Raw genomic sequence first — 20,798 nt, 5'->3', positions numbered from 1 at the left:
TTCTCTCTGTGAGTGCACCCACTGTAAATTGTGTTCTTTTCCTCTGAGCCTGAAACTGTCTACAGTAGGGCCCTGCTTTTTGGCATTCTGCTAATACGGCGGCTAAAATTAGAGTAAGGCCCCACTCTTACAGTGCTTGTTCCGCTTTTACGGTGTTTTTCTGGCGTCAGGTGCCATTTTATTGAAGGAGTTCTGCTTTTCGGTGGCTTTCGCTTTTAGGCAGGGGTCTGGAACGTAACTTGCCATATGAGTGGGGCCCTACTGTAATCTGGGTTCTCCCTTTGCGAAGTTGAAATTGAATAACAGACAATCTCTTGCTTTCTCCCATGGTGGGCGGTGGACGATCTAATACAATTTGGGAGGGGGAGGAGTCATGGAGATTTGGTGGGTGTACTAGGCAGAAGGAAAGCCCTTTGAATATGGTAACAGCAGGAGATAATGGGAAATAATCGAACACAAAAAGGGATTTGCCTCCCAGTTCAACAAATTCAATGGAATCAGGATTAACCAGCAGCTCCCATCGTTAGTATGCACTGTGTTATATGTAACAGCCCAGACGTTTGTTTTGCTTGCACTTTTGGGGGGGTGTCCATTAACTTTGCCCTTTTGCACATCTACAAACTTGCACGTGCGTGGGGATTTTAAAAAGGATTTACGAAAAAGCGTGTGAAAACCAAATGACTGTTCTGGACCAATCACTGAAAAGGGGTTAGCTTAGGGGAGTGGCCAGTGGTAAAGCGATTTAGATAAAAAAAGCCCACATGTATGGATGCTTGAAAATCAGGTTTTCACAATATAAATCTGACCCCAAACAGGACATGTATGGAACTTGAGGCCACCAACCAAATATGGAAAACGTGGATTTTGCGGTCAGGTATGGATGGGCCCATATATAACGTAGATGTGATCCGCCACCCAGACAGCCCAGAGGAGTGTCTGCCATACAAATTTCTTTTTGTACCAGAGGAGGGCATTATGTATCAGCTGCAATAAAGTAGTTTGAGGCTACATCACTCGTCCAGCTTCTGTATGGACAAAAATTGGGCCCTGCTCCAGTTTCATGCTGCTGGAAGCAGTTCAATCTAGAAGGCTATCCTTAAGTGTGTTGTTGTGTCTGAAATGTTGCCTTATGTTTAGAGGTTGGGATCTAGAAGGTTGAACCCAGGGCCTGCTTTGCTATCTTCTTTCCAACTGGCCTAGCTCTATTAAGTCTATGTGATAACTTCCAGACAGTCTGGAAGCAAACCCTGACCCAAAGTTCAGCTATATGGACTTCCCTAGGATTGCCTCATTCATTTGGGATGTGAAATGGCTAGAGTGACTCTCAGGCAACGTATTGTAGATGTTGAACTCCAGTACAATCTAGGCTCAACCTCTGCTTATACCTTAATTGACAGAGCACTCCAGCCAAATCAGCTAACTATTTTTATGTGTTCTCTGTCCAAAAGCATCACAGAGCCTTCACACTGGTGTACCTTAATGCCCTTCCCACTGCAGCTTTGGAGGGAAGATACAACACACACACCCATTGTGAGTGTAAGCGTCTCTGTGATTCTGGAGAGGTTGAGTTGATGACCCGTGTTCTTCTGTATTGTCTTTTCTACGGTGAACTACGAAAGATGTTAAATGAACCTCTTTTATTAAAGCTGCTGAGACGATTGGACGTATTTTATGCTTTTTTACTCAGATCAGTGTGCAGCCACTTCTCTCAGTGTAGCTAAATTTTGTGCCATGGAGTATAAAATATGTGAGGAGTTTAGTTCTAGTTATCTTACAATCTTATAAACTCCTTTTCTGGAGTTTGCAATATGATTATGACTCTAATATTGCTGTTCAAGTAACTTTTATCTATTTTATGTTATCTTACTCTATTTACTCTATTGGACATATTTTTTATATGTTTTATGTAGTTATCATGTTCTGGTCATTGACCATAATAAAGATTGATTGAACATAGATGTGAATTTTCTCCTTCCTGGGAAGAGTTGTTTAAGTTGCACAGACGTTTGGAATGCCATCATTTTAGTGAAATATCAAGACACTGAAGCAATTCCTAGATCCTTCTGCTGGTTTAAGTTAATCTATTCTAGGAATCAAAGTATTTTGGGCCCAGAGACCCATAGCTTAATTAATTTCTGTGTTTTATTGGTGCCTGTTGGGGTTAGTGCTCTCTGAAAAAGTTACTGATTTGTAATATTCCTGTGTGATCCAGCTGGGTTGGATTTTTCTTGCTGGAATAGTACAGTGAATGCACCCCAGGGCATGTTGCAGTTTTACTGCTGTTCGTTTGGGATGAAGTGTGTTGAGGCAATAGCTGAATGCAGTTCTCTTCTTGCCAACACATTGTAACGGCAAGATCTTTAATAATATTCGTTAGGTTTTTCTGGATCGTTCCTTGGAGACATGCTTATGAGTTTGTTTGATGCCAACAGAATAAATACATGTTTAGCAGTGGAAAAACATGAAATTAATAATGACTAAATTTCAGAGAGACAACACCTTTTTTAAGAATTCTTTTTTCATTACTAGAATAGAGGGGAGTCCTTTCTAGCAGATGTAGAAATATTAAGTGCCTCAGACCATCTTTTCAATCTGCCTGCACAGTTCACGCAGTACTTTAGATATCATTGACACCACCAGAATGTCATCTACAGATATAATTCTTTTAGCAATATTAGCTCTTTGGATGTGTGAACGGTTTGCTATCTGTAATGGGAAATGATTCTTGGTGAAGCAGGTACAATACGGCCGCTCTTGTTTTTTGTTGATGTACCAACACAGTCAATAAAGAAGAGTGTTTTTGTAGAAATGTAAAGTTTTTAGGGTGGGTGACTTCTTTGACCCCCTGAGGACCCCATTCAGAGTATCTATGTTGAGTAAGAGGGCTACAGCTATTCTACATGTTAAATTATAGCCCATTACCATAACATTATATAATTTCTGTGACTATGGTTGAAGTATAGTGGCTGTTTGCAAAGTCAATATAGTCTTATTTTTGCCAATGTATGTTCTGGGGAGAGAACATTTGTAAAATATATGCAGAACAGTAACACGTGTAAGGGTGCATGATTGATGATGTGGTATAAAAACACAAATGGGAAAAGTGGCCTGAACGTGATGGTAAAATTAAAACACTGTGAACAATGAGGTAATGAGCAATAGTTTATTCAGTGGGGGATAACTTCAACATGCACAAGTAAAAATAGCATAGTGTATTCTTCATGTTTCTTTTTTAGAACACCACCTACTCCATATAATAACCTTTATGAGAAATCCAGTGATTTATACATTTCTCCCATGTATAATTCAGGGTGGTTATTCTTTTTCATATCTTCATCCTCTTTGAAGGGAAAGTGAAATATCAAAAGGATGACTGCTTGTATGATCTCTTTCACTCACTCACTCTCTCTCTTTTGGTCATGTGTACTGTCCACTGATGTGTCTAAAACTTTAATAGTATTGTCCCTTGTCTCTTCTTAAGCAGTGCTGTAGCAAGTTGCAACAGATTATTTATCCAAGAATGCAAACTTTAGTTGCTCATTTTCTTTTCCTTTTCCCCCCTGCTGTTCAGGTTTTGTTACCAGCAGCCAGCCTATTACAGCTGATGGATGTTCGACAAAACTGTTGTGATTTTCTACAGTCTCAGCTCCATCCCACGAATTGCCTTGGTATTCGCGCCTTTGCAGATGTGCATACTTGCACTGAACTATTGCAACAGGCCAACGCCTATGCAGGTGATCAAACTCGCCTCTAAGTTGTCTCTTGTTTTGAACTATAAAGATATTGATGGCTGGAGGACAATTTCATGCTGCTTCATCATAATCAAATAACGAGGGAGGAGGAGAAGTTAATTCATTGCTTGATATTGCAGATGACTCAGTTGCCTGAAAGAGTGGAAATCCTAGGGATTTTTGGCATTTTAAGAATTAACCGCTAATTTGTTTTGTGGTGAGATGCAACTTTAAATATATTTTCTATGTTACTGGATCCATAGTCTGGTGTACATGCTCATCCCGGGCTTTATACTTGTAGTAGCCCTGATAAAGGAGACAAAGAGTACTGCACCAGCAGTGTTATGTGTGCTATACTCATTTCTATTTGGAAATAGCAAAGTTAGGAAGTTAGGAAGGGGACAAAGAGTATATGGCTAAACAAGAATCACAGTTCAAAAGAAGAAACATCTTATACTTGTATAGCTCCCAAAATGTCTTCTAATTCTGATTATGCTTCTCCAAGGTTTCATATCTATTTGCATTTTTTCCCATTTAGCGCTAGATCTAACATATGCTCTGTCCTGTGTTCTACTGTTGGGGCTTCATTAGACTCCCATGCTGAAAAACTTTTACATAGTCACTAGACATTTTGGAAGGGCCCATACCTTAGGAAAATAGCCTAAAATGAGATAGTTGAAAGAGAAACTTGAACAGATTGATAGAATTGTGTTAATCAACCTTTCCTATTCATGAATAACGTAATTTAAGAGCAAAAGCCTTTTCATAGATATACCCAGTTAGCTTGTGGTACATTACATCTCCATCACAGATTGCACTGAGAAATTTCATATATGAATGATTTGTGTGCCACTGTAACAAGGCCATTCTTTTTTCTTGACTTAGTTGACAATCCTAAGCACAATTACTAGGGAGTAAGCCCCACTGAACACTGGGGGACTTGCTTTTGAATAACCATCTATAACAGGCGTGGGGAATCTCTGGCCCTCCCAGATGATGCTGAACTACAACTCCCATCAGCCCCAGCAAGCATGGCGAATGGCCATAAATGATGGAAGTTTAGTTCAACAACTTCTGGAGGGCCAAAGGCTCCCCCCTTCCAACCTATAAGATTACACTGTTAAACATTAACTGTTTTGCTTATTTAATATGCTTATATATTTTTGTCACAAGTGACCTCATTTTACCTATGTTAGCGCTGATGACCATTGCTTTGGTTGTGGTACCCTGCCCGAGTGTATTCCATGAGGGGTCTCAAACCATCTAGGCTTGTCTTGACTTGGTTTTGGAAGGGCCAAGTGTATCTGGGCCAAACCATGAACCCATATAATGTTAGAATTGAATTTATTGCCAAAATATTTCCACAGGGAGATTGTGTTCTTGCTGTAACTGGCTAAATGTTTTTAGAATTATCTCCTGTGTTTGTCAGATGGGCCACACCAAGGATAGACAATCTGGTGCCCTCTGAGAGTTCTGGACTACAGCTCCCTACAGCCCCAGCCAGCATGGCTAATGGTCAGGGATGATGCGAGTTATAGTCCAGCAACATCTGGAGAGTACCACATTGGCTACCCCTGGGCTAAAAGTTTGTAGATGAATGAGACGCATGTGTCCTAATAGTGCCCAACCCTCCTAGGAATTACAAGTTCACATCTGATCCAGTTGGATGTAGTTGGCTCAGGGTGCACATACCAGAGTTTAAGCACAAGGTTGTAGGAAAATGCTGTGATATTGGATTAGAAAAACGGAATCTGCCTTCTGTTGTCAGCTATAGTTCTCATAATTACAGATTCAACAACCCTGTTCATAGAAACCTAGCATATAAGAGAGACTGGTAAGGGTTTAGCTATGACTCTGGTATGCTCGTTTTTTTTGGGACAGAATGTTTTTGATATAGAAGAAAATTCAAAATATGTGGTCTATTACCTGCAATCTGAAGTAGTACACAGTCCTGGGAAGGATTCTATGTAAGATGGAAAAGACAGGAATAAAGAACCTAGAGACATCTCTGGGATTTCTGTTACAGTTTTGTTATGCCTTAACATAAAGTATTCCCAACAGGTATGCTGAAAATGCCTTGCACTGAAGCAAACTCTTTCACTCGGAGACTTCAGACCCACTCTCAATTCACCACTTCCCCCAGTAACATTTACGGTTGTACTTAGAAACACAGTGAACAGGAAATGACAGGTGTAAATCAAATAAGGTGGCTACTCATTCATTGCCAAGACAGGAAGTACACTGCCTCAAAAGAAGACACATTTGCATAAAATTTACATATGATAATTTATATGTACAGATGTAAAATGTAAAGGTACTATAATTTAAATAGAAATGCATATCTTTGTAATGGGGAAGAGTTGCGACCAAGGGACCTGTGTGCCTGCACAGTTGGCCTCCAGTCACTAACAATTAATGGGCAACTGCAAGGCCTCTCTCCCTTATTTAAATCAGACTTGGACCGGACCGCCCTTCAAAACGGGACTGTCCTCTGGCAGTCCTTCAAATACAGGGCAGGCCTCTATAAAAGAACATATGGCCACCCTAGAATCAAATTATCTGCAAATCCAGATAAAACCTTTTCAGTCATTTGTTTGCTGCAAAACAAGCAAAGGAGAAATTGGTGTCTGGGACAAATGGTTCACTCTTAAAGGGTTGATTCTTTTCCAGAACCGTTTAATCTTTAACTTGACTGGTATTGCATTCAGTTTAGATTTGGCTATTCAGTAATTACAAGAGCTGCTTTTGTGGTTTTTATTGGTCGTCTTGAACCATTTTACTTCAACATTGTATGTAATGTTAATGAAATGTCATTCAAAATGCTATCAGAATTCTTTGGCTATACAGTAACTGTGTCGAGCCAAATATCTGCATGTTAAAAGTGAATAAGAGGGAGCATACGAGGTCACCCACAAGAAAATGCTTCTGAAAAGCATCTTAAGTCAGTGACACAGGCTTGCTAATGTAACAGTGCAAGTTTCTCTCTCTGTAAAACTATTCTTGCAGTTCTGTATTTTTCTCTATTTAAATAAAGGGTGGTCTCCACACTCATGTCTCCTGGATGTAAAGGGCCAGCTAAAGATCATCTCCACAGTGAGTGGCTCAGGGATTACGTGCCCTGCCACCTGTGCAGCCGTGGGCAAGATGCATAGTCCCAAGGAGCCCAGTTGCCTCCCAGCTGGCAGTTGCAGACAAGGAAGGGGCTGGCTTGTGCAGCTGTGGCAAGCTGAGCAGACCCTAGCCAGGTGGGGAGGATGAGCCTCAGAGGGAGGCAATGGTAAACCCCCTCTGAACGCCGCTTCCCATGAAAACCCTATTCATAGGGTAGCCGTAAGTCGGGATCGACTTGAAGGCAGTCCATTTCCATTTTTAGGCCATTGTATTGTGCAAGGTTTGGTTGAGATTTGTCTCTGTTTGCAAGTGCCACCTGCTGGCAAATACAGATGCAGCATAGCTAAGAGCTAATGCAAAGAGCAGCAGTCCTGTTGACTGCATAAAATTGACACTGGAAACAGAAAATGCTAGGGAGAATTGTATTGTAATATCTCTGTATGTATTAGGATAACCACAGCACAGACATGGTGCTTTTGAGACTGAAAAAACAAGATATATCTCACAATCCCAGTAGATTCTGCAAAGTGGAAAGAAGTTCCCCATCTCTATAGAAGCTTTCTAGGTTACTATAGAGCCAATTCTGATTGGTTCTGCCCATAAGAAATATACTGAGCCAGGCCCGCTGGTCCATATAGCTCAGAACTGTCAACACTGACTGGCAATGCCTCTTCAGGATTTCAGACAGGAGTGTTTCCAGTCCTACTGGGACCTTCTGCATGCAATGCATGTGCTCTGTCCCGAGTTAGTTGCTGTCATTATTTGTGAAATCCAGAGATTCATGTGCATGACACAACAGACTGTGCTTGACACTGTGGCCATGAAGCTTTCCTTCTTCCTTCGGTTGGAATAATTCAGGGCAGGTATCCCTGCCTGCCAATTAGGGCTGTTCGCCTTTGTGCAGTGCTCTAATGATTCCATTACAGTTGCTAGCACCATCTTTTGACTCATTATCATCTTTTCTCATCTTCTGGTTGTTTTGAACAGAGCAGCATTTTCCTGAGGTAATGCTTGGTGAAGAATTTCTTAGCCTTAGCCTGGACCAGGTCTGCAGTTTAATATCAAGTGACAAGCTCACTGTTTCTTCGGAAGAAAAGGTATCGCCTGTTGCACAAACTGTAATACAGAAATATAACAATATTAAAGTGTTTTCAGAAAAGGTGGCAAATATATGAGCACCCCAGTGTTTTTAAGTGGTGTTTAGTCAGCATTAGAAACCATGGAAAGCAATACAAAGGCTGACCAGAAAGGAAATCATACCTAATTGGAGTCATGGCAGGGTATGCAACTAGTTAAAGGTATGCAACCTTCATGCACTTTAGATGTAGTGTACCAGTTTAGCTTCTACTCTTTTGTGGCCCACTTTGGTCCATGCGATGTGGGTTTGCCTATGGGAAGCGAATGTGTGGATGGTGTTGCCTTCTGGCTGGATTTTCATCTTTTGATCATCATTCTTGCTTCTCAAAGCAGAGTGCACAAATTATTGATGGTTATGAGAGAAAATCATGTGGTAGCTTTGTGGTAGTGTATGTGTATGTTTTAAGATAGCTGTGAGTATAGCCAACTGAAGGAAGTAGGAAGTAAAAATGGGAGGCTGTTTAGGCCTAAGCACAGCTAAGGCATACTATTGTTACTTTTGTCTTATTAGAATAGAGTGTTTCATATCTTACTTCTGCTTTTATTATTGGATATCACAAGCTTGCACCAGCTTTATTAATTAACATGGGGTGGTGGTCTGGTGCTTAATATGAACCAGACCTCATTCCCAGAGCTTGGAAAAGTTACTTTTTAAAACTACAACTCCCATCAGCCCCAGCCAGCATGGCTACTGGATTGGGCTGATGGGAGTTATAGTTCAAAAAAGTAACTTTTCCAAGCTCTGCATTCCCACAACAATCTGGTTCATAATTGGGTGCCAGGACTTGGCTCTGGAGTTTGTGGAATAGTGAGATGAAGAATGCCAGGTTTCTTCAGAGCTAGAACCTCTTTTCACTGCCAGAACTCAGCAGCAGAATTTGTGAAGTGCAAGCAGAGACATAGGTGCCTCTGAGTAGGTGCAGAATGCTTTTTTCCTTTTAATATGAAAAGGATCAAGAGCCAGGCCTTTTGGACCAGGAGGCAGGGCAAATTTTTTCCCATTTCTGATTTTTAAATGTCAGGTTTGATGTTACCCAAGTTGATGGTGCACCCTGGGCCTTTGTGCCTTTACTCAGAAATAAGTCCTACTGAGTTCGGTGGAACTTGTGCTCAAGTGAGTGGACATTAGATCACAATAATCTTCTTTCATTAATTGAGAGCATTTATTGTTGTGAATGCCACAGAACAGAAATCAAAACATCTATCCTAGTGCTCCAAAGCTATTGTGGCCCAGAGCACATCCTTTCTCAGATGGCTTTGAAGCTAATCATGCTGTCTAAATTTCAAAATGGAAAGTGCAAGTTACATATTCAGAACACAAGTGAGGAAAAAGATATGCAGGGAATGGGTCTCATATAAGCATATAAGGGGTATTAAACTGATCTAATTGTATTAACATATGGTGCAGGGAGATAAAAGTTTAGTGTCACTAGTAAAAGCAACCCAAACCCCTCTTCTTTTTTTCACTTTATTTCTAATGATTTTGAAAATCTTGTTTAAATGTTTATTTTATTATTTATTACATTAGTATCCTGAACTTTCACTTGAATTCTGCATTGAGCAGAATTGGATTCTGGGGTTGGACTCGATAGCCTTACAGGCCCCTTCCAACTCTACTATTCTATAATTTTATAAGCTCTTTTCAAAGAGCTCAGAACGGCATACATATGGCTTCCAGGTAGCCTCCTGTCCAGGCAGCTTCCGGTTCCAGTGTTTCAGTAGCAGCAGAACTGAATCACTTGCATTTAGTACAACTTTAGTACAAGTATAAAGCAGTAAACTTAACAGTTGTTTAAAATGGAGTTAATACAGTATTTTTAAAATTAAAAAATCCATCCATTTAATAGCTCATTCCAAATAAAATTTACCCCATAATGTATTTTATATGTCTTTGTAATTAAAAACCACTTCTTTATGCTGTCAAGAACACAGGTGGATTCCTGGAAAGATTAAAATGTAAATTAAAGGAATGTGGTATCGGGTCACCCAGTGACATTTTGAATACTGTAGCCTAGGAAGATTTGATGTAAATTAAGGCATGCAGTACCTAAAAGGAGCTCAGTAATTTATGTAGTAGGGAGAGGAAGGACTATACTTAACAGCCACTAATTAAGTTGGAAAGATGAGACAGCACACAGGTCAAGGTTCACAATCTTAAAACAGAGTTAAATGAGCAATTAATTAACCTTCTGTAGAATGTACAGCAAGCTGAATAGAATGCAATTAGTGCCACTTTAAATTTAATATTCTGTCACTAATTTACACTGGTCAGATGATACGGTTTTTAAAAAGTGGCAACACATTTACGTGCACAAATGCCATCACCACTTTGGTCCAGAAGTCCCAGTTGGTCTATGCATTCCATTTTTGTTGTTATGTGCCTTCAAGTTGATTACGACTTACGGCGACCCTATGAATCAGTGACCTCCAGGAGCATTTGTCATGAACCACCCTGTTCAGATCTTGTAAGTTCAGGTCTGTGGCTTCCTTTATGGAATCAATCCATCTCTTCTTTGGCCTTCCTCTTCTTCTACTCCCTTCTGTTTTTCCCAGCATTATGGTCTTTTCTAGTGAATCATGTCTTCTCGTGATGTGTCCTAAGTATGATAGCCTCAGTTTCATCATTTTAGCTTCTAGTGACAGTTCTGGTTTAATTTGTTCTAACACCCAATTATTTGTCTTTCTCTCAGTCCATGGTATGCACAAAGCTCTCCTCCAATACCACATTTCAAATGAGTTGATTTTTTCTTATCTGCCTTATTCACTGTCCAACTTTCACATCCATACATAGAGATCAGAAATACCATGGTCTGAATGATCCTGACTTTAGTGTTCAGTGGTACATCTTTACATTTGAGGACCTTTTCTAGTTCTCTCATAGCTGTCCTCCCCAGTCCTGCCTTCTTCTGATTTCTTGACTATTGTCTCCATTTTGGTTAATGACTGTTCAGAGGTATTGATAATCCATGACAAGTTCAGTGTCCTCATTGTCAACTTTAAAATTACATAAATCTTCTGTTGTCATTACTTTAGTCTTTTTGACGTTCAGCTGTAGTCCTGCTTTTGTGCTTTCCTCTTTAACTTTCATCAGCATTCGTTTCAGATCATTACTGCTTTCTGCTAAGAGTATGGTATCATCTGCATATCTTAAATTATTCATATTTCTCCCTCCAATTTTCACACCTCCTTCATTTTGGTCCAGTCCCGCTTTCCGTATGATATGTTTGCATATAGATTAAATAGATAGGGTGATAAAATACACCCATCTCACAACCTTTCCGATGGGGAACCAGTCAGTTTCTCCATATTCTGTCCTTACAGTAGCCTCTTGTCCAGAGTATAGGTTGTGCATCAGGACAATCAGATGCTGTGGGACCCCCCATTTCTTTTAAAGCATTCCATAGTTTTTCATGATCTACACAGTCAAAGGCTTTGCTGTAATCTATAAAGCACAGGGTGATTTTCTTCTGAAATTCCTTGGGCCGTTCCATTATCCAACGTATGTTTGTGATATGATCTCTGGTGCCTCTTCCCTTTCTAAATCCAGCTTGGATGCCTGGCATTTCTCGCTCCATGTATGGTAAGAGCCTTTGTTGTAGAACCTTAAGCATTACTTTACCTGCATGGGATATTTAGGCAATAGTTCGATAATTACTGCATTCCCTGGGATCCCCTTTCTTTGGAATTGGGATGTATATGGAATGCTTCCAGTCTGTGGGCCATTGTTTAGTTTTCCATATTTCTTGACATTTTTGTCAAAATCTGGACAGATTCAATCTCAATAGCTTGTAGCAACTCTATTGGTATGCCATCTGTTCCTGGTGATTTGTTTCTTCCAAGTATTTTAAGAGCAGCTTTCAACTCACATTCTAAAATTTCTGGTTCTTCATCATACAGTTCCTTCGTGAATGAATCTGTCATCCTTGCATCTCTTTTATAGTGTTCTTCAGTGTATTGCTTCCATCTTCCTTTTATTTCATCTTGGTCAGTCAGTATGTTTTCCCGTTGATTATCCAACATCCCTTCTTGTGGTTTAAATTTCCCTTTCATTTCTCTAATCTTTTGGAATAGGGCTCTTGTTCTTCCCTTTTTGTTGTCCTCTTCTATTTCTATACAATAACTATTGTAATAGTTTTCTTTGTCCCTACATACTAGTCGTTATATAGTTGCATTTAGGGTTCTAACCATGTTTCTTTCTCCTTTTGCTTTTGCTTTCCTTCTCTTTTTAACCATTTTAAGAGTTTCTTCAGTCATCCATTGAGGTCTTTCTCTCTTTTTAACTAGAATTATTGTCTTTTTGCATTCTTCCCTGATAATGTCTCTGACTTCACTCCATAGTTCTTCTGGTTCTCTGTCAACCAAGTTTAAAGCCTCAAATCTGTTCCTTAATTGATCTTTATACCCGCCCTTCCTTCCAGCAGGAGCCCAGGGCAGCAAACAGAAACCCTAAAAACACTTTAAAACATCATAAAAAAACCTTAAAATACATTAAAACAAAACAACATTAAAAACTAAAAACATCTTTAAAAAAAGGGTTAAAGATATTAAAAGACATATTAAAAGCAATTCTAACACAGACGCAGACTGGGATAGGCCTCAACTTAAAAGGCTTGTTGGAAGAGGAAAGTCTTCAAAAGGCGCCGAAAAGATAGCAGAGATGGCGCCTGCCTAATATTCAACAGGAGGGAATTCCACAGGGTAGGTGCTGCCACACTAAAGGTCCGTTTCCTATATTGTACAGAACGAACCTCCTGATAAGATGGTATCTGCAGGAGGCCCACACCTATAGAGCTTAGTGATCAGCTGGGTATATAAGGGATGAGACGGTCTTTCAGGTATCCTGGTCCCAAGCTGTATAGGTCTTTTTATACACCAAAACTAGAACCTTGAACTTGGCCCGGTAACAAATGGGCAGCCAGTGCAATTCTTTCAGCAGTGGGGTGACATGTTGGCCATACCCTGCCCCAGTGAGCAGTCTCGCCGCTGCATTTTGCACTAGCTGCAGCTTCCGGACCAACCTCAAGGGCAGCCCCACATAGAGCGCATTATAGTAATCCAGCCTAGAGGTTACCAGTGCATGGATAACAGTGGTCAGGCTATCCCAGTCCAGAAACAGCCGCAGCTGTCTTATCAGCTGAAGCTGGTAAAAGGCACTCCTAGCCACAGAGGTCACCTGGGCCTGTAGCGACAAAGATGGATCCAGGAGCACCCCCAGACTACGGACCTGCTCTTTCAGAGAGAGTACAACCCCATCCAAAGCAGGCAACTGACCAATTATCCGAACTCGGGAACCACCAACCCACAGCACCTCCATCTTGCTAGGATTCAGACTCAGTTTATTGGCCCTCATCCAGCCCACCACCGAGTCCAAGCACCGGTCCAGGGCTTGCACGACCTCTCCTGATTCAGATGTTACGGAGAAATAGACCTGGGTATCGTCAGCATACTGCTGACACCTTGCCCCAAATCTCCTGATGACTGCTCCCACGGGCTTCATGTAGAAGTTAAACAGCATGGAGGACAAGATGGTACCCTGCGGCACCCCCCAGCACAACTGCCAGGGGGCCGAAAGATAGTCACCGAATGCTATTCTCTGAGAGCGACCTTGGAGATAGGATCGGAACCACTGTAAAACTGTCTCCAATACCCAGCTTACCAAGTCAGTCCAGAAGGATACCATGGTCAATGGTATCAAAAGCCGCTGAGAGATCAAGTGAAAATAACAGGGTCGCACTCCTGCTGTCCTCCTCCCCCCGATAAAGGTCATCCATAAAGGTCATCCATCAGGGCAATTACCAGAACATCCTTTCTTCTGAAGAACCCTCCTGATATCCCTGGGTAACATAAATGTTTTCAAACAGTGCCAAAGCTGTGTGGAACATGTGATAATCTACAAGCAGATATGTATGTGTGTGTGGATGGTAAGCTTTAAAAACAGAATGCTAAACCCCATGCCTAGTTTCCATTTATTACACTACAGTGAGCACAAACACACATAACTCTGATGCCCTGGATTTAAAGTTTCTTGCATGATTTGAAGTCTGTAAAAAGGCTGAGGGCTGTGACCGACTTGAAATAATATGTTTACATCCAGCACACAGTTGACATAATTAGTTATGATTCTTTTTAAAGCCTCCTTTTTACCATCTTCTTCTTGCCTTTTAAAACATGCCTTTAGTTGGTTTCTTCAAACATGTTGCATAGTTTGATGAAATTCTGCTTGAGGTTGGGTTATGTCCCCTTTTTAAATAGATGTTTTCTTGCTCTTTTCAGGTTTTTGAAGCTGTCATTTCTTGGATAAATTATGAGAAAGAATCTCGCTTGGAACACATGGCTAAGCTGATGGAACATGTCCGTCTCCCTCTCTTGCCCAGAGATTACCTTGTACAGGTTAGTTTTCCTCAGATATCTGTAGGATTAAAACTTAAGGGTTGTAGCCAGCTAAATTCTATTCAGAGTAGACCCACTGAGATTAATGAACCTAAGGTAGACATGTCTGTTAACTTCAACAGGTCTGCTTTGAGTAGGACTAGCATTGAATTACCACCCTAAGAAATATATGCTTGGCCTGTTTGTTCGTGGCTTGCCATCCATCTAAAGACCATAGGCTAAAGGACCTTAGATAGCCTTCATGTAATAGAGAAACATATGCTGAATCTTTATTTTCCCTTGAAGATTCAGCTAGGGAGAGAATGAGGGCTAACCTTGTCCATAATAACAAGTGTAATTTAAAGTTGCCTCTTTTATGTCCTAATAATATAGGAATTTGGGAAACGTATCTTTAGTAGGCACACATAGTTGAGCCTGTTTCACTAATAGTTCAAATGGGGAAGCACTAAAGAAAAAACCTTCCATTTTATGAAAAAAGGCTATACTCTTGTATATGTAATATACACATATGCATTATAGTTCTTTTGAGCTTTACTTTTCACAAAACTGTTTTTTTAGTTGTCCAAATTTTAAAAGAGAAGTTGGGTTGGCATTGGAGTTGCCGAAAGAGAGTAGTCCACATGCATATCTCCTTGTCATTTCACGACTGTTGATTCCTGAAGTTTTGTGAACATTCTGAAAATACAATGTCTAGAACTGCTAGCACAAATTAATTTTACGCACAGTTCAAATAGTCAGCTGGGCATGCAAAACAAGGCCTTTCACATTGTTGACTACTGAAGGAGAAGAAACCATTTACATTTGTGAAGCTCTGTTTTCCCTGACTTCTGGTTGGAGCCCAAACATTTGAGTTCCTGGATTGCAGCCACTGTGTGGTGTATACAGTGATGCACATATATCTTAATACTGCATCCCAGATGATAAATTCCAATAGTTCCTTCTCTTCATTGGTTATATTCCAGAGTTTGTTTTAAGTAGTGTCATCATAAACAGCTTAAGATGGGGCTGCTGTATCACTGCCCCGTTGGAGCAGGTGACATTGTAATGGGTGAAATGTGGAAATACATAATATGAAAGAAGCAGTGTGGGATTTATATTAACACTACTGCACAAAAATCATGATTATTACAGCATTTACAGCAAATTGCCAGTGACACTTCATAAAAAGTTAATCTATTTTTTCACTAGTGAAATACAGCCATTGTTCTAACATCTTTGTTGGCGTTTTTAGACAGTTGAAGAAGAAGCTTTAATCAAGAACAATAATACATGTAAAGATTTCCTTATTGAGGCCATGAAATATCACTTGCTTCCTCTGGATCAAAGACAGTTAATAAAGAATCCTAGAACAAAACCGAGAACACCAGTCAGTCTGCCAAAGGTAAGCTAATTTTTGTTGCTGAAAAACTCAAGACAAAGTTCACACATTTGACAGTCCAGAAATCTAGAATGTTCAGTGGAGTCTGGCAACATGTATGCATACCATTGCACATACACAAGTATGCGTTATGCAGATACAGTGTTTATATCTCCCATGTGCTTATTATCTGACTGTTCTGATTTTTATAAGGGGAAGGATTGCTGATAGCGGGCACACGTACATCATAATATATGGCTATGCCACCTAAATAAGTTGTTATGATCTGTTCTAGATCTTTACCTGCGGTAACAAATCTATTTCTGTGGGTCTACATGCCCCCATTATTTGGATGGCCATATACACAGTGGCCAGAATTACATGATCATTCTGCCTTGAAGGAGTGTGTGTGTATAGATGTGCATGTGCACATGTCTGCATGCATAGATCATTAGGCTTCTGCACTTGAGTGCCTATGTGGACTCCCCATTTTGGACATTACATTGTCAGCAAGTTGGAAAGAGGCCCCCCACCTTGTCCTGGATAAGTGTCTGAACTGTAAATTCCTACAGGTGGATAGGTACATGGGATTTTTATTTTTTTTTTCAATAATTTTTATTCAGATTTTCATAAAACATACAAGACGAAATCATAAAACATTCAAAGACAAAAAACAAAATCAAAAATAGTTAAACAAAAAGAAAAAAACAAAAAAAAAACAAAAATAAAAAATAAAGAGTAAAATATTGACTTCCCATTTGTCAAAGATCAAATCAGTTATAAGTCTATAATATATAACAATCCTGTCTCTTAAGTCATATTATAAAATCACTTTCCTCCAGTAGTTATCTTACTTAATCATCAAATCTCATAAACATTACTTTATTCTTTCCACAAAAAGTCAAAGAGAGGTTTCAATTCTTTAAGAAATATATCTATCAATTTTTTTTTCCAGATAAGCATATCGATTAATCCATCTCATTACTAATTATGATAATCTTATTGTCATAACCATAGTCAAAATAAACATTTCAATTAATCCATCACATCAGAATCTGTTAGGTTCAGTAATTTCAGTAGCCATTGTTCTATTATCCCTATTAGTTCCATTTTCCATCTTCCATCTTCAGTAGTCTTGTTAAGTCCAGTAATTTCAGTATCCAATCTTCCATTATCAGTATTCCATAATAATCTTGCTGTCAAAGCCATAGTCATATAGTAAGAGTCTGATGGGAATTACCTCTATCCCAAATATTTTCTTGCCATCCATTCTGAATAGGTTGCTGAAATACTGCTGTAAAATCATATCTCTGTTCTTTTTTTCAAAATACACTGGGTCATCTCTTGAAAGTTTTTCCATTGTCACATGGCTGCAGTTAATTCCATAGATTTTCTCTATATTGGGCTCCATCACATCATTCCAGTCCAGAAGATTATCCATGCCATTGATAACTTTATCTCTAGAATCTTCATTAATTTCTTCAGAGATAACATTGAGTTCCAAACAATAGATTTTATTTCTAAAGTCCATAGACTCCAAATCTTGTTCCTGTTCCACGTTTGTTCCAATCTCCGGGATCTCCTCTCTCACAGGGACCCCTGTTCCAGTCTCCAGGGTCTCCTCTCTCACAGGGACCCCTGTTCCAGTCTCCAGGGTCTCCTCTCTCACAAGGACCCCTATGTCTTTAATCTCCTGTGTCTCCAAACAATAGATTTTGTTTCTAAAGTCCATAGACTCCAAATCTTTTTCCTGTTCCACGTTTGTTCCAATCTCCGGGGTCTCCTCTCTCACAGGGACCCCTTCCAGGGTCACCTCTCTCACAGGGACCCCTATATCTTTAATCTCCTGCTTCATTTTACTCAATTCAATTTTCAGCTCCTTACAACCCTGTCGCAGGTTTTGTTTCGTTATCTCAATCTCATCCATTATTTTCTGAAACATAGTTATTTCCAGATTCTCAGCCACTTTCTTAATTGCCATTTTAAAAGAAAAATATAGGAAAACCACTTCTTATTTCAGCAACAATTGGGTTAATACTCCAAACTTGGTGACATCACAGTATAAACAGAGCAGACAGCCTTATCTCTCCATGCTTAAGTAAACAAAATGCAGTTCCCAGGATCGAAACAATTAATGGCGGTCGTCAGGAAACAGATTCGTCAAAATAAAATAGACCAAAAAGAGAGTAGTCTCAGACAATATAATATTCTTCAAAATAAAAATCTGGAATAGAAATCCCTCTTCTGTGTATATCTTTAGAATGCAAATCCAGGACAGCTTTTTGCAACAAAAACAGAGATAAGCTATTAATTAGTGAGTAGCAGAGAGAAGTTATGGCTCCCCAGTGAGATGTCAAAAACCGATCAATCTGGCAAATCTCTTTTAAACAGCAACAATTTAAGTCAAGTAAAAGAAAAATATAGAAAGAAGGGTGCTTGCCTGTTAGTGCGTTCTCTCTTAGAAGATAAGATGAACGTTCGCTTTATCAGATAGAGCTTGTTGTTGAAAATCCGTCCCACCTTCGTCGGCTGGACCTCGTCCCATAAATTAATGAGATCTGGTCGTCCCAACAAAAATAGGCTTTGAGGTTAATCTCTTCGTTTCTCCCTACCCGGGAGAAGTTTAATCAGTCAAAAAAAAAAAAAACTGACTGATATATCTGAATAAGCTTCTTTTGAGGCAGGAGCCCGTCTCAAAAGCAGGCACAGGCTAAGTCACCCTTCCCGGAAGTCCAGGTACATGGGATTTTTAGATTGGGGAATTTGTGAACCAACCCAAAGAGGATGTTTATTAGCATACTAACAGTTCTGTTACAGCATTTCTAGAACAATTTCTTACCAAATGGAGGAACACTGTAGATTTATGTTTTGACAACTAATGCTTCTCTTATCCTAGTTTTTCTGTTAACACTTAAAACCCATTAAAATCTCCCTCTGTGCCATAAACTTGGCTCGGCTCCCCTACTTACATGGAAAATATGGATCAGAGGCATTTTGTGATTTTCATGGTGCAAAGGAAGCAAAGATGGAACAATTACTCAGTAGCCTGTTAGTGTTTTTTATTATCCCAGACAATGTGGGTGCTGTGGCAACCGGGGTGTCCAAAGCAAACAACCAGTAAAGGAGCACTATGGTTTGTATATACATGAGTTTTGACATTTTGAACGTAGCTAGGTTTACAAATACATAGATGTATGCGCGCGCGCGCACACACACACACACACACACACACAATCTAAACAAATACAAGACCCATTAAATACTTCTTGAATTTCCCCCCCTCATTATCTTGCTATCACTCTCATCTCCCTTTGTTAAAACTAGTTCTCTCCTAATATTAAGCACCAGTGTGTCTACTGTACTTAGAATTTTCATATCCTTGCTAGAGTGTTATCAAATGTAACTCTTCTGGGATCTGAACTAATTACCTTTTCCAAAGAAAGCCAGATAATCTATGAAAGCTAGAGTGCATGGGCTTTGCCCAAAGGCAGTGATCAGTATTTTATCAAATAATGTTTTGGCTAGACTCCAAAGTTTGATCTCATGCAGATGCCAACTTCTCATGCCTTTTTTTTCTTGGCTGAGTTCTTATACAGCTGAGCTTGCTCTCTTTCCATTGAAGACCCCAAATAAGATCAAAGATTTTATTTTCTAAATTTATGTTTGCTGTTGAAAACACTCGAATGTGAACATAAGAAGCAGCCACTGGATCAGGCCAGTGGCCCATCTAGTCCAGCATCCTGTTCTCACTGTGGGATTTTCTTTAACTTGTTTTCTTCCTCCTACCAAGGTAATGATGGTAGTTGGTGGGCAAGCACCCAAAGCGATTCGGAGTGTGGAGTGTTATGATTTTGAGGAAGAACGGTGGGATCAAGTTGCTGAACTTCCTTCCCGGAGATGTAGAGCAGGTAGATCTTTTTTGTTTTTTAATAGCCTTAATAACAATCCTAAATATTGTTTGGGGTGCTTTTTATATATTCTGTTAAGTTTTGGACTGTACAATGAAACATAAGAGAGAGTTAGAGTTTAGTTTTTCTGTTTTAACAAAGATATCAGCCTCATATTTCAGAAGCCGCTAAGATCCATTTCAAATATTAACATTTTTGTGTAATTGCGACATCTATAGCATGAGTGCAACAAATGTGGTTGCAAATACTTGTGTATCATACTCCTTGTTGAGTGTACATTTGGTGGCAAACCCAACCTTTCCTTTGTGTAGTGTATGAAGTAGAAGATTGACTCCAAATGTGGTGAAATGCTTTTGTGTGGTAGAGGCTCCATATGGGGGCCATAACATTTGAAAGCTTTTTTTCCCACTGGACTAGACCAATTGAATATAGAGAGTCCATGCCACTGCCAGCATCTGTCAGGGTTATACTCTTATAGGTCTGATTCATGCAGTAAGCAGCATCAGACATTACATGTTCCATATGGAACTGCCACCATTCTGGAATGTTTCTTGGTGGCCTTCATCGGCTGAAATAATGCATGATGTTCTGATAGGAATTTTTTTTTTTTTGCTGTAGGCATGCTTAATGCTTTTCTGTCTCCCAATTTGTTTTTACAGGGGTAGTGTTCATGTCAGGCAATGTCTATGCTGTAGGAGGTTTTAATGGCTCTTTACGAGTCCGAACAGTAGATGTATATGATGGGGTGAAAGACCAGTGGACGTCAATAGCCAGCATGCAAGAAAGACGAAGCACTTTGGGAGCAGCTGTGCTAAATGAACTCCTCTATGCTGTTGGTGGATTTGATGGAAGCACAGGTAGACTGCTGAACAAAATTCAGGACCAATGGGGGAATGTTGTTCATGTCCTCATTCGTAAACACTTTACAAGAATTGTAGATCTTCCTCTGAGCTTGGTGCTCCTGCCACTGAATTTCAGATCTTCCTGTGGGATTTTTTTGTCATTTTTTAAAAAAACCTTTGGCACACTGTACAACCTCTTTATTATGTCCTGGGATCTCTTTGGAAAGCATATCGTAGAAGCTTATTTGTGCGCTGAAGGACTTGTAGTACTGCAGAGTGAAAGGGTTGTTAATTTTTGTGAGCATGGTGCATTTTTGTTTGC

At 39.8% G+C, this 20,798-nt stretch overlaps 1 protein-coding gene across 4 annotated transcripts in view; it reads left to right on the top strand.

Annotated features, from left to right (window-relative positions):
• KLHL3 (kelch like family member 3) overlaps positions 1–20,798 on the top strand; it is a 67,092-nt gene that overhangs the window by 35,138 nt on the left and 11,156 nt on the right. For 3 of the 4 annotated variants that reach the window (XM_061617208.1, XM_061617205.1, XM_061617206.1), the window contains 6 exons: positions 3,572–3,734; positions 7,830–7,939; positions 14,253–14,369; positions 15,601–15,750; positions 19,517–19,634; positions 20,294–20,491. In XM_061617208.1, the coding sequence (XP_061473192.1) occupies positions 3,572–3,734; positions 7,830–7,939; positions 14,253–14,369; positions 15,601–15,750; positions 19,517–19,634; positions 20,294–20,491 (856 nt within the window). Of the gene's footprint in view, positions 1–1,459; positions 1,531–3,571; positions 3,735–7,829; positions 7,940–14,252; positions 14,370–15,600; positions 15,751–19,516; positions 19,635–20,293; positions 20,492–20,798 lie in introns of those variants that run through there. The other variant, XM_061617207.1, reaches the window with a different exon arrangement.

Source organism: Rhineura floridana, chromosome 3, assembly GCF_030035675.1.
Source record: "Rhineura floridana isolate rRhiFlo1 chromosome 3, rRhiFlo1.hap2, whole genome shotgun sequence".
NCBI classification, from domain to species: domain Eukaryota; kingdom Metazoa; phylum Chordata; class Lepidosauria; order Squamata; family Rhineuridae; genus Rhineura; species Rhineura floridana.
The sequence above is the reverse complement of the archived record's forward strand: the minus strand, read 5'-3'. Positions and strand labels throughout refer to the sequence as shown.